This window comes from Rousettus aegyptiacus, unplaced genomic scaffold (assembly GCF_014176215.1).
Source record: "Rousettus aegyptiacus isolate mRouAeg1 unplaced genomic scaffold, mRouAeg1.p scaffold_m13_p_8, whole genome shotgun sequence".
NCBI classification, from domain to species: Eukaryota; Metazoa; Chordata; class Mammalia; order Chiroptera; family Pteropodidae; genus Rousettus; species Rousettus aegyptiacus.
Window position 1 is genome coordinate 28,613,805 of NW_023416311.1, and position 18,015 is coordinate 28,631,819.

An 18,015-nucleotide genomic window follows, 5' to 3' on the forward strand; every position below is an offset into this window, starting at 1 on the left:
AATAAAACATAAAAACCAAGCCTTAACAAATTTACAGTAACTTAAATGCTTGCTAGAACAAAAATCAACACTCTTCAAGGAAACCAGAATCTCTACAGCATACCCAAATGTTCAGTATATAACCAAAATTATTAACATGGAAAAGAAGGAAGGCAGGAAAGAAAAAAGAAAGAAAAGAAAGAGGGAAGAAAAAAATAAATAATTGTCACCCAAGTCAAGAGAAAAGTGTCAATACAAACAAACCTTAGGACAACCCAAATGTTGGAAATAGAAAATGAGGACTTAAAAGAAGCTATTGTATATAACTTCTAGGACATAAAATAAATTACAGCCATAATGAGTGAACAGATGAGAAAATCTTAACAGGGAAATATAAACAAAAAGTAAATAAATAAAATGGAAATTCTAGAACTGAAAAGCACAATATCTGAAATAAAAATCTCACTGGATGGGCTTAACAGAAGATCACAGATGTCAGAAGAAAGAGTCGATGGACTTGAAGATGGTTCAATAGAAATTATCCAATCTGAGGAATGGAGAGGGAAAAAACAGAACCTAATGACAATATCAAGCTATCTAACATGCACAACTGGAATCTCGAGAGGAGAGGAGAGCATAGGGCAGAAAAATATTTAAAGAAATAATGAACAAAATTTTCCTAATTTGGTTTTTAAAAATTGGAACTTATAGATCCAAAGTGCAAAGAACCCAAAGCAGTATTAAGAAAATCCTATTTGGTAACATCATAGGCAAACTGCTTAAAGGTGAAAATAAAGAAAAATCTTGAAAACAACCAGTGAGAGCAAGAGGTGGGGGGGGGCAACATTCACAGAGGGAAAACAACAAATGAGTACGGCAGACTTTTCTTCAGAAACAATAAATGCCAAAAGACAATGGAACAACCAATATGTTTAAAGTACTGAAAGACAAAAATCATCAATCCAGAATTATGAACTCAATGAAAATATTACTCAAAACGTAATGGAAAATAAAGTATTGGAGATGATGATTGGAAAAAGTGGAGCCCTTGTATGTTGCTGGTGGGAATGTAAAATGGTGCAGCCACTATAAAAACAGTTTTGCAGTTCCTCAGCAAGTTAAACATAGAATTACCATATGATGCAGAAAACTCCAATCTTATGTGTATATATAAAAAAATAGAAAGCAGGTGTTCAAACAAAAACTTAGATGTGAATGTTCATAGCAGCACTATTCACAATAGCTGAAAGGTGGAAACGATCCAAATGTCCATCAGTGGGTGAATGAAAAAACAAAATGTGGTATATCCACATAATGGAATTTTATTCATTATTCAGAAATATGCCACAACTTGGATGAAGCTTTAAAACATTATGCTAAGTAAAAGAAGCCAGACACAAAATGTATGGTTCTATTTATATAAAATATCCAGAATAGGCAAATCAATAGAGACAGAAAGCAGATTTATGGTTGCCAAAGGCTAAGGTAAGGGAGAATGGAGAATTACTGCTAAATGGGAATAGGGTATCTCTTTGGGGTGGAAAAAAATTTTTGGAACTAGATAGTGGTGATGGTTGCAAAACATTGTGAATGTATTTAATGCCACTGAATTATACACTTTAGAATGGTTAAAATAGTCAATTTTATGTTATGTGTATTTTACCACAATTTAATGAATTAAGTAACTAAAATTAAGGCAACGTAAATACTAAAAAGCTCTTTTTAGTGAGAGAATTCACTGCATGCAGATCTGCACTATAAGAAATGCTGAAATAATTTCTTGGGGTTGAGGAGAGAGGATACCAGATGGAGGCTCAGAGCTCCAGGGAGAAATTAAGGAGCACCGGAAATCATAACTACGAGATAAATAGAAGACTATTTTTTTCCTCCTTTCACTTTTCAAAAAGATTATCTGACTGGTTAATGCAAAATTATAATATTGAATTGTAAATTTTATAGAATATTTAGATTCAAAACATATGACAATAGCACAAAAGATGGTAGGGGTGAATAAATGGAATTGTACTATTAATAGTCTCTTTCAACTTACATGGAATAGCCCCATATTTACTCTGTTTACTATGAGAAATTAAGGAAGTAGACTGTAATCCTCAGAAGAACAATTAAGAAATAATACAGAAGTATAATTAAAGATCCAATAAAGAAAAATACGAAATTTCTGTTTCCAGTCATACTAACTTGTACTTAACTTGCCCTCTCACCATAAACAATTCAAATACCTTTTGACCCAGAAATTGCACTTCTGGATATTTATCCAAAGAAAATCAAAACAGCTCATAAAGATCTATGCACTCCAATATTTATGGCAGCACAATATACAATAGCCAAGATATGAAAGCAACCTAAATGCCCATCAACAGACAATTGGATAAGGAAATTATGGTTCATATATATATGTGTGTGTGTGTATATACATATATGCATACATACACACACACACACAATGGAATATTACTTAGTCATTAAAAAAATGAAATCCCACCATTTGCAACAACATGGATGGACCTAGAGGTTACTATGCTGAGCAAAATAAGTCAGACAGAGAAAGATAAATACCATATAATTTCACTCACATGTGGAATCTAGGGAAGAGAAAGAACAAACTAATCAAAAACAGACTCACAAATATAGTGGACAATTTGGTGACAGACAGAGGGGAGGGGGATGGTGGGCTGGGAGAATGGGGTGAAGGATTAAAAAGTACAAATTAGTAGTTGATAGTTGGGCACAAGGGGGAGCATGGCACAGGGAATGCAGTTAGCATTAATATGATGGCTAAGTGGAGGGCCAGGAGAGGTACAGAGCAATTGGGGGAATTGTTTTATGAACCATATAGATGTCTAACCAATGTACTATATACTTGAAACAAATTCAAATAAATAAATTTATTTAAAAAATTAAAAATTAGACAAAATTTATGAAACAAATGTTCACGGACATTGAATGACGTGAAACAATGATTCCCAAGAGAAGAAAAAAAAAAACAAAGTGGTTCCTGGAGGTATCTTCTGGACCAGAGCATGTGGAGGGGTAACTAAGTAGAATATGGCAATATCTCTGACTTGAAGAGAAAGAAATGAGAGTCAGGAATCAAAACTTATTGAACAGTATACTTCTGGTGTGTGTAAATTATATGTATATAATAAGTTATATGTAAATTATACATATAAATAGGGTTAATTTAAAAAGGCATAATTATTAAAATTAAAAATACAGAACATATATAGCCCTATATCTATGTATAGCCCTATGTTTGTAAAATCTATGTTATTAAACTCATTCGATAACAATGAATATGTTATCAAAAACTGCCCCATAAAGAAAATACAGATCCAGATGGTCTCACTGTGAATTCTATTAAACATTTAAGAAAAACATAACACCCACAATACAAAAAAAAAAAAATCCTTTCAGAAAATAGAGGAGGAAAAATCTACTAACTTGTTGTATGAAAACAACATAACCCTCACAACGAAAAACTGACAGACATTATAAGGAAAGAAAATTACAGATAAATATCAAATATGAAAATATAAAAAAAATAATACATCCAAATGAGGTTTATCCCAGTAATAATAAGGTTATTCCCAGAAAAAAAAAGTTAGTTTAATATTCTAAATAAATGTAATTTGTTACATTAACATAATAAAGAATAAAAAATGATCACTTCAGTATATATGCAGAAAAAACATTTGATGAAATTTATATGTTGTATTCTCAACAAACTAAGAATAGAAGTGATTATCTTCCTCTAATAATGGGCATATATGAAAAATCAATTGCTAACCACTTATTTAATATTGAAATATGGAGAACTTCCCCCTATGACCAGAAACAAGGTAAATATATCTGTTCTTACCACTTCTATTAAACATTTTACTAGAAGTTCTAGCCAGCTCAATAAGATATTAAAAAAAAATAAAAGTCATAAAGATTTGAAAGAAAGAAGCAAATAATATTTATTCACAGAGGACGTGATAGTTTTTGAAGAAAATTCAAAGAAATCAATAAATAAACTACTAGAACTAATAAAGAAATTTAGCATTGTTTTTGTATACAAGGTAAATATTCAAAATATATATTTCTATATACTAGCAGTAAAAAAAAAAAATAGAAAATGAAATTTTAAAAAGCAATTCCATTTTTAAAAAAGCACCAAAAATACAAAATATTTAGAACTAAGTTTAATAAAAGACAAGCAAGCCCTCTACACTGAAAACTACAAAACATGGCTGAGAAAAATCAAAGAGGGCCTAAAAAAATGGAGAGCTATACCATGTTCATGAATCTACACACTCATTATCAATATTTCCATTCTCCCCAAATTGGCCTATAAATTCATCACAATCCTCATCTCAGTCCCAACAGTCAGCTTTTTGATAAGTTGATTGTGAAATTTTTATGGAAATGTATAGGAACTAGGGTGGTCAAAACAGTCATTAAAAAGGAAATATAACAATTACTTTCCATTTCATTCCCTAATTTTAATCTAAAATTAAAAAGACTAATATCACCAAATGTTGGCAAAAATGGAGAACAATTGGAACATACTTTGCTTGTGAGATTGTAAACTGTTAAAACCTCTTTGGAAAACAGTTTGGCTGTTTCTTATGAAATTAAACGACCCAATTAAAAATGAGCAAAAGTCTTGGTCAGACAGTTTCACACACACAAAAAAAGATATAAGAATGACTGGTAAGCACATCAGATAGGCATACAAAAAAACGCTCAACATCATCAGTTAACAGGGAAGTGCAAATTAAAATCACAATGAGAGCATTTCACACCCACTACAATAGCTAAAAGAAAAAAGGCTGAAAACACCAAATGTTGGCAAGGATGTGGAGCATTTGGAACATACTTTCCTTGTGGCAGTATAAAATGGTAAAACCATATGAAAAGAGTTTGGCTCTTTCTTATAAAGTTAAACATACACCACGACCTAGAAATTCCACTCCTAGGGATTATTCAAGGGAAATAAAAACACATGGCCACAGAAAGACATATGTCAGAATGTTCACAGAACATATATAATGAAATAATACCCAGTAATGAAAATGAATAAACTACTGATACACACATAACAACATGAACACATGTCAAAAATTATGTTAAGCAAAAGAAACTATATATAAAAGGAAATCATACTATATGACTCCATTTATGCGAAGGTCAAATATAGGTCAAACTGATCTATGACAACAGAAATTAGAATAGTGACTGCTTAGGGGTAGGAATTATCTGGGAGGCGATAGAAATGTTTATGCATTTATCAAACATCAAATTATACATTTAAAATTGGTGCATTTCAGTATATGTAAATTTTACCTCAGTAAAAAAATGTTTACAACAATGTTATTAATAATTTAACAACTGGAAGCAACCTAAATATCTTGTAATAGGGATGTAGTTAATAAAGCATGTAACCACATTCCACAGCCACTAAAAATGATACTACGGAAAACTATCAATTGACAAGGAGAGATGTCCATGACAACTTTTGTGAAAAAGAAAGTTATTAAACGACATGCACATTACAACTGACATGTGAGTACAGAAAAAGGGCTGGGGGCATTTCACTGAAGTGAGACTTGGGGGTTACCTTAAGTGGGTGTTTTCACTTTTTCTACACTGAACATATACTTGCTTTTGTAATAAGAAGAAATATTTCTAGATAAATGAATATAGTTATAGATATAGATTCATAGATTTGGTTAATTTTCATATTTATGGTTGATAGGGTCTATAAAGATACTGGAAACTGAATTTGTAAATACTGAACCACTACTCCTAAGGGAGATACAGGTGAGATATGAGCATCAAGTCACAATGTTTTCAATAACTGATCAATACGTAATCTTGTTTTATTTGTGCTTCTATTTGAAGACTTCTTATTAAATATATACTGTTGATTCATTAACATTGAACTCACAGTCAACAGTGCTATAACCAATGCCCAAATAAAGCTTATCTGACACATCCATTTTCTCCAAGAGGCACATCATAACCTTTTCGCACTTTAGAACACTAGACAGCAATAAACTTGGGAATATTTCAAATAATGGGATCACCTAGAAAAGCACAAAAATGTGAAAACCATAGCATTAAACAGACCATAAAAAGGACATTTGTTTGCAATATAAGAGTTTAAACAAGAAGGCAAAATTTCGCCTTGTTCAACTTCAGCCAGGAACATGCAAGTTGGGCAACTCAAATTTTTTGTCTCTCTGTGCATGTCTGCGAATGACCACAAAAGTGCTGTTAGTATTGTTTTGGGGGTTACAAAAAACTTTAGCTAGTAAAACAATTCACAAATACAGAACCTACAAAAAATTAAGATCAACTATATATAGACATCTCTCTGAAGGATAATAGTCCCAAGCCTTTGGCCTGCACTCCTGGGGCATCCAAAGAGGAAGGAGAGGAGGTCCATAGGAAGGAAAACCTGGGGAGACACAGCAAGGAGGAGGCAGGCCCATAAAGAGGCCACTTGGGAAACATGAGCCACCTACCCCTAGGAAGGCCCAAGGCCCAAGTCAGGAGACCAGAGAGACCTGGGCACTTGGAAGGAAGACCAGAAACAGCCAAAGAAAAAGACACCTCTCCTGGCAAATCTCATCTGAACCAAAGCGAAATCCACTGAGAGCACCTCTAACCTGCAGGCTCTCCAGAGAAGCAGCAGTGGGAATGAGTGAGACTTAACGGCCAAGGACCCCCCACAACCATCTTAGGAATGTGCTTAAAGTCACAAACGCCACCTTGATTTCACCTTCTGTCTTTATTGTTTCATTTTCAGTAATGCAAAATATTTACAAAGGCTTCCAGGAGCCAGTCACAGACAGTACAGGCCCCCGCACTCCCAGGAATCCTCAATCGTGCAGGACTCTCATGCTCACAGGTGGGAAGAGGCCACTCGACCTTCAGGATCTCTGAAAGAAGCATACCTCGTCCCTCACCCTGCAGTAGACATGCCTCCTCTGAGCTTCGTCTACTCATCTGCAAGAAGGCTTACCCAAAACACAGAAATAGAGCAAAAAGGTGATGGCCTAACCTTTTCATGTCATGCTAGAGCACTCTCTAACGAGCCTGCCTAAGTGCCACTAACTCCCTGGAAGAAAGTCACTTTGTTTATGTATCATGTACTATGGACTACAGCCCAAGTTCTGCAACATTGGATGTTAATGTGTACAAAACTGGTAAGATGCAAGTGATTGCTGCTCGGTAGAGAGGATGGCCCCAAAGGTTTTGCTTTTTGTTGTCTCGTAGGATCTAACTTAGTGGTCTTATTTTGGGTTCTTATTTCATATATATATGAAATATAGTTCATAGCATATATATACATATGTATGCATGTGTATTAACATTATATATGTATGTGTGTATATGTATGCTGTGTGTGTGTATATATAAACACATATATATTTCTCTAATCCTCTTTTGAATCAGCTTTGCCATTCTGCTGATTCCCTCATTAAACGAGTTCAATAAGACATGCTCACTGTCCACTTGCATGAGAATTACAACTTAAACACTTTGAAACATGTACTTCATTTAGTAGTTCATTCATTTCTCTGATAAAGAGACTATGAAGAGAAATGAAAAATATGTGCTCTAGCACTGCAGTGGTTTTCAGGAGAGGGAGGGATTCCTGCCATTCAGGCTGGGACAGTTACCTCAGAAGAACCAGACAGTCCCACGGGTGGCAAGGGGCAGTTGGGGAGGCAGATATTAAAACATATGACGATAGTCAGCTGAAGCAAGGATGGGGAGAGCAGCAAAGGGAGCCCGGAGGCTCTGGTTGCTGAAAGAAGGGCCTGGAAGTCTTCCTAATGCCAAAGCAGTGCTTCTGAAAGTGAGGCCTTGATAGTAGGCCAGTACTCCATTGGGTGCTGCTCATTTTATTCATGGTCGAAAAGCACCCAGTCAGTTACTTAAGGGTAATTCAATCATTTCCCTCGAAATCCTTGCCGCTCCAGCCCATGTCAGAATCTAGACAGTAGGGCTGTTCTGTTCTGCTGCAGGGACCAGATGTCTCTCTCCATGGCCATGGCACTGACAGGTCCATATCTGGACTCTGAGAACCTTAGACCTCAGTGAGGGGACTGGTGTAAGCTGCGGTCATTCATTACATAAAGTACAGAGTCCTGCCACCCATACATCCACCTGGGGAAGCCCAGCCTCCCCTTACCCCTCACCCTTAAGCTCCTTCCTGCTCCTCCCCAAGGAAAGGCCCAGGGAAGTCCTGTGTTCCCAAGTGTGGGCCACCCTTCACTCCCAGGATCAGGCATCTTGTAAATCAGGAAGGGTGATACCAATGGACCTTTTATACCCAACCCCTTCCTTCGGCTCAGCTTTGGGCCACAGGTCCACTGAAGCATCATCATCATCATTACTACGACTACTATTTCTATTGTTATATTTATTGTATCCTAAAGCATTTTAGTCTGTTTACAATAAAAGCACATATTTAACTTATAATTTATAATACTTAATTATCCTCTTGCTTGTATTATAAAAGCATAGATAGATAGATAGATAGATAGATAGATAGATAGATAGATAGATAGATAGATCAAAATCAGTAAATTCGGTAATAAAAAAGATGAGAGAGAATAATTTTGTTAGAAAGTCAAGGTTAAGGAGAATTACTGTTTCAGAATACGAAATTGGCCACTGAGCCTTCGGACCAGCCAGGTACGCTGGGAACGAGATGTGCCCCAAACCTGTTCATTAGGGAGGACCTGGTTTCCCTGGCTGTGATGGCAGAGATTTGTTGCTAGCGATCTCTTACTTCCACTGTGGCTGTTTGGTCCCATCGGGCTCCAGAGCCAAGGTGAGCCCAGTGCAGGGCTCAGAAGGAACGCCTGGCTCTGGGCCCCATTCTCTTGTCCTCCCTCTACACATCAGCCCAGCAGAAGGGCAGGACCAGCCAGGTGAGGCCTTCCTTCTGCTGCGGCCCACCAGGTGCACCTGCCTCATTCTAGAACAGACATAGCTCCCAGGCTGGTGGACCCTCGTCTGCACTTGCTCAAAGCCCAAACTTCCAGCTCTGCCTGCTGTAATTTCTGGGTAAGTCAGAGCCAGAGAAAAAGAAATAAGCTATAAGTCAAATCCCCTCTCCCAGGCCAGGACACATGGGTTTCCTCCATCCCCCACCAACCTCTGCATACAAGGACCCCACCTCAGTGCCATGGGCAGGGTGGCAGCCTCACTCCAGTTTAGCCAGTCCAGAGCATTTGGTCATGAGTTGCTTTGGAAAAGGAAGAACATAACATGGAGGGACAGAGACCTGCTCACAGTAGGTGGTGGGGGGAGAAGCCCTCAGGACGCTGCAGCCCAGCCTGGCCAGCGCCAAGTCCCCTGACCCCATTCTCCAGTGGACTCACCCTCATCACAGTTGCTCCCAGTAAAGCCAGGACAGCATCTCCACTCCAGCGCCGTTACCGTTCGGTAGGACACTCTGTATGTGGGTCTGATCAGAGTCCTGTAACTAACACAAGGGTAGCATCAGGACAATGTGAGCATCCCACAGACCCCCCAGACCCCACCCCTGCAGCCAGCCCAGGGTTCTGAGAGCCACCCAGCCAGTATAGCCCGTCACCACAGCTTTGTGCCACTGGCTATGTGGCCCTGGGCAAGTGACCAGCCCTCCATGCAAGACTGATCCAGATCTGTCTTCCTGGAAGTCTCCAAGTGTGGCCATCTATGGTGGAGAAATGTCCTGCACACTGACTGCTATGGAATGAATTGTGTCCCCCAGAATTCATATGTTGAAGCCCTAACCCCTCAGTGTGACTTATTTGAACATAGGGTCTTCAGGAAGTATTTAAAGTTAAATAAGGACCTAAGGGTGGGACCCTAATTCAATAGGACTGGTGACCTTATAAGCAGAGGAAAAGAGAGTCGCTCGCACACACACATTATGAAAAGGCCATGTGGGGTGCAGCAGAAGACAGCCACCTGAAAAAATTAATTTGTATTGTTTAAGCCACTCAGTCTGTGCTATTTTGTTATGGCGGCCTGAGTGAAGACATTGACCAAAATAATGAATAAGGAAAAAAAAATATCATGAGAACCTTTGCAACTTCCAACCACATGCAGGTCACCGAACTCCAACCTTTTCCCCAGTCTTATTTCTTCTGGTTGATTCATACTTACTGAGCACCAACTACATTCTATAACGTGGTCACAGACTGATAAAACTGAGTCTCCATCCTCAAGCAAATCACAGCCTTCAATGAAATTTTAGAATCTAGTAGTGGGAACTTAGCGGTAATAAAATGTTCTGCAACTGCTGCGGACTCCATGGTAAAATTTCACAGTCCTACAGTTTCAAATTTTTCTTAAAAATAAGTTGTATGATTCTTTTGTATCGAATTCTTTGGGGATTTTGTAAGACTCCAAGAATAGTGAATATAACATCAATGACCAAATTTCACAAGAGGGAAAAATTCAGCCTCATTATCAGCTTTACGTGCATCATTATAACTTTGCTGCTTGATCAAGTTGGCACAATTTCCTCTTGAAAACAAAAGTACATGACTTCACAAAATTTGAATCTGCTGACACTGAGCAACTTAATCGGTTAATAGAAAAATTATAAATTAATCGATAGCAGCAGGCGTGACGTTTCAAGATGCCCTGTTGACAGGAAAACATACGAGTCACATCTTGAATGTCAGAATGCTGCACTAAATCTGAAAAATCCTGTCACACTAATTTCTCCTTTAAAAAAAAATCCTCTCACTCATCTTTTGTAAACATTCCAGCAAACCAGCTTCCCTCTGGAGATCTAAGGGGGTGTGTGGCTGTGTGCAGCCAGGGGCAGAACCCTTTGAGTGAGGAGCCAGGAGTGTGCATGGAGGGGTGCCCACGGCTGGGGCCTGCGGAGCAAACCCAGGCCTGTGGACTCTCAGAGTCGCCTGCGCCCAGGAAACGGCTGGCGTAGGCCCATGAGGTTGGGGAGTGGCAGCAGTGTCATCCTCACCTCTCCTTAAGCAGTCGGCCTGGTGGGACATAGGCGCGTTGATGAGCTTGGGCCCGAGGAATACGAATAGACTGCAGAACAAACACACAACTCCTACACTTTCATACTGGCGCACGCATTCATTCACACACTCACATGCTCACACATTCACAAAGTCACATACATACACACTCACACACACACACACACACGCTCACGTGCTTTCACACACTCCTACACTCTCTCACCCTTCACACGTTCACACACTCAACACTCACATGCTCCCATTCATAGGCTCATACCCTTCCTGGTGCAGATGTCCCCAGCCTGAAACAGGCCTAGCTGGGAGAGGGAAGACGCTTTAATTTAGATTTAAAATTCCAGTTTTATCGTGGTCAGCTTTTCACAATATGTGTAAGTCAAACCATCATGTTGTATACCTTAAACTTATACAGTGATGTACATCAATTATTTCTCAATAAAAGTGGGTAAAAACAACAACAACAAAACAAAAACAAAAATAAATTGTCTAGAAAAAAAAGATCTCAGTTCTAAAATTAATTTCTGGAATAAGATTACTGCTCCAGCTGAGAGAACCTAAAAAGCTTCGGAATCCACTCAGGACTAACATGCAGGGCAGAAGCAGGTCAAGTAGCTTGTTGCTTGTGTCCTGTCCAAAGCATCTGATGCCATGAACAAGTCCCTCTCATAACCTCAGCACCACGGGGTAGAACAGGAGCCCCCAAGTCCTGGGCCACCGACCAGTACCTGTCCATGACTTGTTAGGAACCAGATCGCACAGCAGGAGGTGAACAGCAGGCAAGCCAGCAAAGCTTCATCTGTATCTGCAGCCGCTCCCCAGAGCTAGCACCATCACCTCAGCTCCACCTCAGATCATCAGGCATTAGATTCTCATAGAGCACCAGTCTCTGGTGCCAAAAAGGGTGGAGACTATTGGGATAGATGAAGCCCTGGGCTGCAAGGCACAAGCCCTGGGCTTTGAGTTCTGCCCCTAGCTCATGAAGTGGACTTGCACACATTCCTTAACCTCCCTGAGCCTGTTTCCTAGTCTGCATGATGGAGACCAGGATTTGGGGTGTGAAGCTCACTGGGAGGGCAAGTGTGCAAGGCACCAAAAGCAGAAAGGGGTGCACAGATGTTGTGTTTGCAAAATGCATATCTGATCTCATTCTTCCCAGGCTGTACCCTTCAGTGTCCCCACTGTGATCAGGAGAGTCTGAGCCACAAGCTGCCCCTCAGCTTCCAGCCCATGAGCCCTCCAAATGCACCAGGCGTTCTTCGGTCCACATCTTGAATGACAATAATGATAATAATACATATAAGATGAGCTTTGATCGAGTGCTCACCATGTACCAGGCATGGTTCTGAGTGTTTTACATTTGCTGATTCATAACAGCCCTAACAGTTGGACACTCTTACTATTCTTAATTTACAGATGAGAAAAACCGAGGCACAAAGAAGTCAAGTAACTTTCTCAAGGTTGCACTGCTAGAAGGTAGTAGAACTAGGATCCAAATGCAAGCAGAATTGGCAGGGCCTAGTAATACTAGTTTGTGTCCATTTGGTACGGGGAAACAGTTTTCCTTCCTACATGTGCATAAGGTATTGATCTTGAGCCCTTGAACCAGAGGGAGAGCTCGGCCCCTAGAGAAGGTCTTTCTGCCCCTCATTCTGAGGTCATAGGCTTGCCTGATCAACTCAGGGATCAGAAGCAACCAGATGGCCTGTGAAGTCCTGGAACAGGGCACACCAGTAGGTGGCGCTGCCTCATCAGCCCAAAGGACCAGGGCTCAGCATGGCTGACCCCTCGAGTCTCACCTGAATGCCCAAGGCAGGCTCAGTGTTGTGTCCTGTCCCTCTGTCTGGGCAAGAACCTGAGGAGCTTCATTCTACTACATCCATGAAGAACTCCCAGCCCTTCCACTGGGGTCCAATCTGCAAACCCAGTGATCTTTCTGAAATGCAGATCTAGTTTTATGACTGCCTTCTCTTAAAACCTTCCATGACTCCCATGGACTAAAGACCAAACTCTTTAGGCCAGTAAATAAGACCCTGCCTACCCTTCCACCAACCCTCCTTCTGCCAGCACCAGCCAAGGCTCCTACCACCAGCGCACAACAAGCTGTTCTTCCTGCCCCTGGGGCCTCTGCATGTGCAGGCTTCTCTGCCTACCTGTCCTTCTCTTTTACTCAACCTGAGAAAAATCCTCAGGAGCTTTCAGAGTGTGACTCAAATGTCCCCTCCTTATAGTGAAGCACTCCTATCCCCTGGCCAGAGTTCACAGGCTCCCTCCTCAGCCTTCCCACAACACCTTATACTGAGCTTGGTTTTAACCCAACACTCATCCGTGCACTCAGCGGATACATACCAAGAGCCTGCTGTGTGCCAGGCACAGAATACAAGAATGAAGAAGGCAGGCACCAGCTTCGCTCTGTTAGAGCTTACGGCACTAACCATACATTGCACATGAATATATAACCATACACTGTGATAAATGCTATGAAGGACAGCACTGAGTTCACCTCTCACATATAATGAATTTTTTCCTTGCATTATAAAAATATAATTTACATGGAGTAAAATAGACAAACCTAATGTTTAGCTCTTTGAACTTTTACCTACGGGCACACCAACATTCTCATTGCTCTAAAGTCTCTCTCACCAGAGACTGGTTTTGCCTGTTGTAAAATTTCATACAAATGGAATCTTACAGCACGCACTCATTTGTGACTGCCTTCTTTCACACATCCATTATATCTGTGAGGTTCATCCATGTTAAGTATAGTCGTATTCTGTTACTTTTCATTGCTGAATAGTATTCCAGTATATAAATATACTATAATTTGTCCCTTTACGATTGGTTGGCATTCGGATTGTTTCCAGTCATGAGCTCTGATGGACAAAGATGCTGTGAGTATTCTCACGTAAGTCTTTATAAACAGACGTTTTCATTTCTCTAAAGTATATACCTAGAAATAGAATAGATGGGATATAGGCTGGATGTATTAACTTTAGTAGATGGTACAAACAGGTTTCTGTGACTTGTTTGGATAAACCAGTTCACATGCCTAGCAGCAGTGTTTGAGTTCCAGGTGCTCTATGACCTTGCCAGCATTTGCTATTGTCAGTCATTTTCATTTTAGTCATTTTAGTCAGGGTGTATGTGGTACTCTTTCATTATGGTTTTAATCTGCAATTCCTGTTGACTAAATGAAGTAACCCCTTCTCGTGTTTGTCATTTGCATATCTTCTTTTGTGAAGAGCCTGTTCAAGACTTTTGCCCACTTTTACATTGGGTTTTATGTCTTTTTCTTATTGATTTATAAGATATATATATTTATAGAAGACCTTTGTCACATATATGTATTTCGAGTATTTTTTCCCACTTGAAAAATAGCTTGCCTTTCTATTTTCTTAAAGACGTATTTATAATAATCGGTTTTTAACTTTAATGAAGTCGAATTTACCAATTTTTAAAATGTTATTTTTTGTTAAGTAGGAGACAAAGTTCATTGTTTTCCATTTGGACACACATTTGTTCCAGTACCATTTATTGAAAAGACCTTCTTTTCCCTGTTTGACTTATTTTAGTGCTTTGTTCACAACCAAATGATTGTTTAAATGTCAGTCTGTGTCTGGACTCAATTCTGTTCCATTGATCTGTTTTTCTATCCTTGCACCAAAACCACATTGCTTTAATAATGTAGCTTCATAGTAAGTCTTAAAATCTGGTAATGTAAGTCTTCCAATTTTGTTCTCCTTCAAGATTATCTAGGTCTTTTGCATTCCCATAGATTTTTTAATTGGCTTATCAATTTCAGAAAGAAAGAAAGAAAGAAAGAAAGAAAGAAAGAAAGAAAGAAAGAAAGAAAGAAAGAAAGAAAGAAAGAAAAGAGAAAGCCCACCATGATTTTGATAAAGATTACATGGAATTTATAGATCGATTTCTAGAGAATTGATATCTTAATAATATCGAGTCTTCCTATCCATGAGTATGGCAGAACTTTCCATTTATTTATATGAATATCTTTTGTTAAATTTACTCCTAAGTATTTGTCTTTGCCTGCTCAGGCCGCCATCACAAAATATAATAAACTGGATGGCTTGAACAACGGAACTTTATTTTTGCAAAGTTCTGGAGGCTCAGAAATCTGAGATGAAGATTCCAGCTGGTTCAGTTTCTGGTGAGGCCTTTCTTCCTGACTAGCAGACAGACACTTTCTCACTGTGTCCTCTTACATGGCCTTTCGTGTGTGTGTGTGTCTGTGTGTGTGTGTGTGTGTGTGTGTGTGTGTGTGTCTGTGTAGAGAGGTGAGGGGTGGGAAGAGAGAGAGAGATAGAGAGCGCACCAGTGAGCTCTGATGTCTCTCCTTATAAGGACACTAATCCTATTGGATCAGGGCCCCACCTTCATGACCTCTTTTAACCTTAATTACATCCTTACGGATCCATCTCCAAATACAGTGCCATTGTGGAGTAAGGGCTTCAACACATGAATTTGAAGGGATACAAACATTCATTTCAAAGCAGTATTTAATGTTTTTTTTTTTAATTTTAGTATACATGAGGAGGGTTTTTTTTTTCATTTCATTATTTACTTCTTCCACTGGTATATTGCTATTCATTTATTTGTATATTAACCTTGTATCTTTGTCTGTCCTGGATACTATAACAGATTACCAATGACTGGGTGGCTCCTAGATAACAGAAATTTATTTCTCATAGTTCTGGAAGCTGGGAAGCCCAAGACCAAGGTGCTGGCAGATTCTGTATCTAGTGAGGGCCCACATTCTTGTTCATAGATTAACAGTCTTCTTGCTGTATCCTCACATGATGGAAGGGGCAAGCGAGCTCTATGGGGTTTCTTTTGTAAGAACACTAATTCCATTCATAAAAGGCTCTACTCTCATGATCTAATTACCTTTCAAAGGCCCCCACCTACAAATATCATCACCTTGGGGGTTAAGATTTCAACATATAAATGCGGGGGGGGGGGGGCTGTAAACACTTGTATCCAGCGACCTTGATAACTTCATTTATTAGTTCTAATACTATATATATTTGCCTGTTTCTTTGGATCTTCTATGTACACAATAATGTCATCTGTAAATAAAGAGTAGTTTATATCCCCTTTGTTTCTGATCTGTATGCCTTTTATTTCTTCTCCTGGTGTTATTGCCTACAATACAATGTTAAATAGAAGTAATAATAATGATGATCCTTTTCTTGTTCCCATACTAAGGGAGAATGTGCACAATATTTTATCAATTAAGTGTGACATTAGTTAGACATTTTTTGTAGATACTCTTTATTATATTGAGGACATTCCCTTCTATACCTAGTTTGCTGAGAAATTTTTATTTTTTACCATGAATGGGCTCTGAATTTTATCAAATGATTTTTTTACATCTATTGAGATGATCATGTGGTTTTTCTCCTTTGATCTGCTATTTTGATGAACTATATTAATTAACATTCAAATGTTAAACTAACCTAGCATTCCTGGGGTAAGTCCCACTTGGTCATGATGGATTATCTTTTTTATATCTCACTGAATTCTATTTTCTAATATTTCATTTAAAATTTTTACATCTATATTCACGAGAGATATAGTTGGAATTCTTTATCACTTGAAGAAAAAAAAAACACAAGAAACTGATAACAGGAAACACCTCCAGTGGGGGTGGGGACCTTAGTTTTCACTGTATACTCTTTTAGTCTTCTTGGATTTTGAATTCTGTGCCTTTTAAATCACTCAAAAAGGAATAAAATGTAAATGCTAAATAAAAAACAGATGATGTCGTTATGGATTGAATGTTTGTGTCCCCCTTCCCCCAAATTCATACGTTGAAACCCTAACCCTCAAAGTGTTGGTATTTGGAGGCGGGGCCTTTGGGAAGTATTAGGTTTAGATGAGGTCATGTGGCTGGGGCCCTGTGATGGGATTAATGTCCTTATAACAAAAGGAAGAAAGGTCAAACCCTTCTCTCTCTCTCTCTCTCTCTCTCTATCTCTCTCTCTCTCTCCCCCCACCTCCCTTTCTCCCTCCCCACCTCTCCATGTGAGCATACAGAGGCAGCTGTCTATAAGCCAGGAAGAGGGACTTCTCCGGGAACTGAATCTGCCAGTACCTTGATCTTGTACTACCCAGACTCAAGAATTGTGAAAAATAAATGTCTGCTGCTTAAGCCACCCAGTCTATAGCATTTTGTTACAGCAGCTCAAGTGGACTAATACATATTTACACCAAGTGTTTAACACAATTTTCAGGTAGGAGATGCAAATGCTAATAAATGTTAGCTATTGTGATGGTTAGTTTCATATGTCAACTTGACCATGCTGAGGGATGCCCAGATAGCTGGTAAAACATTTCTGGGTGTGTCTGTGAGGGTGTTTTCAGAAAGGTTAGCATTTGAATTGATGGACTGAGTAAAGAAGATCATCGTTGGTGAGAATGTAAATTGGTGTAGCCACTATGCAAAATAGTATAAAGAGTTCCTTTAAAAATTAAAAATAGAATTATTATATGACCCAGCAATCCCACTTCTGGGTACATATCCAAAGGAAACCAAATCAGTTATCTTGAAAAGATCTGCACCCAGTGTTCCTTGCTGTATTATTCACAATAGTCAATAGATGTGGAAACAACCTGGGTGTCCAACGACGGATGAATGGATAAAGAAAATGTGACCCCAATTAATTTAATTTTAAAATTTCAATAAAAAAGAAGAAAGAAAATGTGCTCTAGATACATATATACACAACGGAATATTATTTCATCATAAAAAAAAAAAGGAAATCCTGCCATTTGAGATAATGTGGATTCGCCTGTAATAAGCCAAACACAGAAACACAAATATCTCATGACCTCTTATATGGAACTCCACCCCCCAACCTCTGCTAAAAAAAAAAAAAAAAAAGTAAAGCTCATAGTAACAAAAAGTAGAATGGTGGTTACCAGAGGCTAAAATGTGGCAGAATGAGGGAGATATTGATCAAAGGACACAAACTTTCAGTTATAAGAGGAA

General features: G+C 38.8%; 1 protein-coding gene across 1 annotated transcript in view; it reads right to left on the reverse strand.

Annotated features, from left to right (window-relative positions):
• The window catches only part of COL26A1 (collagen type XXVI alpha 1 chain), a 187,356-nt gene that overhangs the window by 100,117 nt on the left and 69,224 nt on the right, over positions 1-18,015 (reverse strand). The window contains exon 3 of the mRNA XM_016146508.2: positions 9,387-9,484. Within this exon, the coding sequence (XP_016001994.1) occupies positions 9,387-9,484 (98 nt within the window). The remainder of the gene's footprint in view (positions 1-9,386; positions 9,485-18,015) is intronic.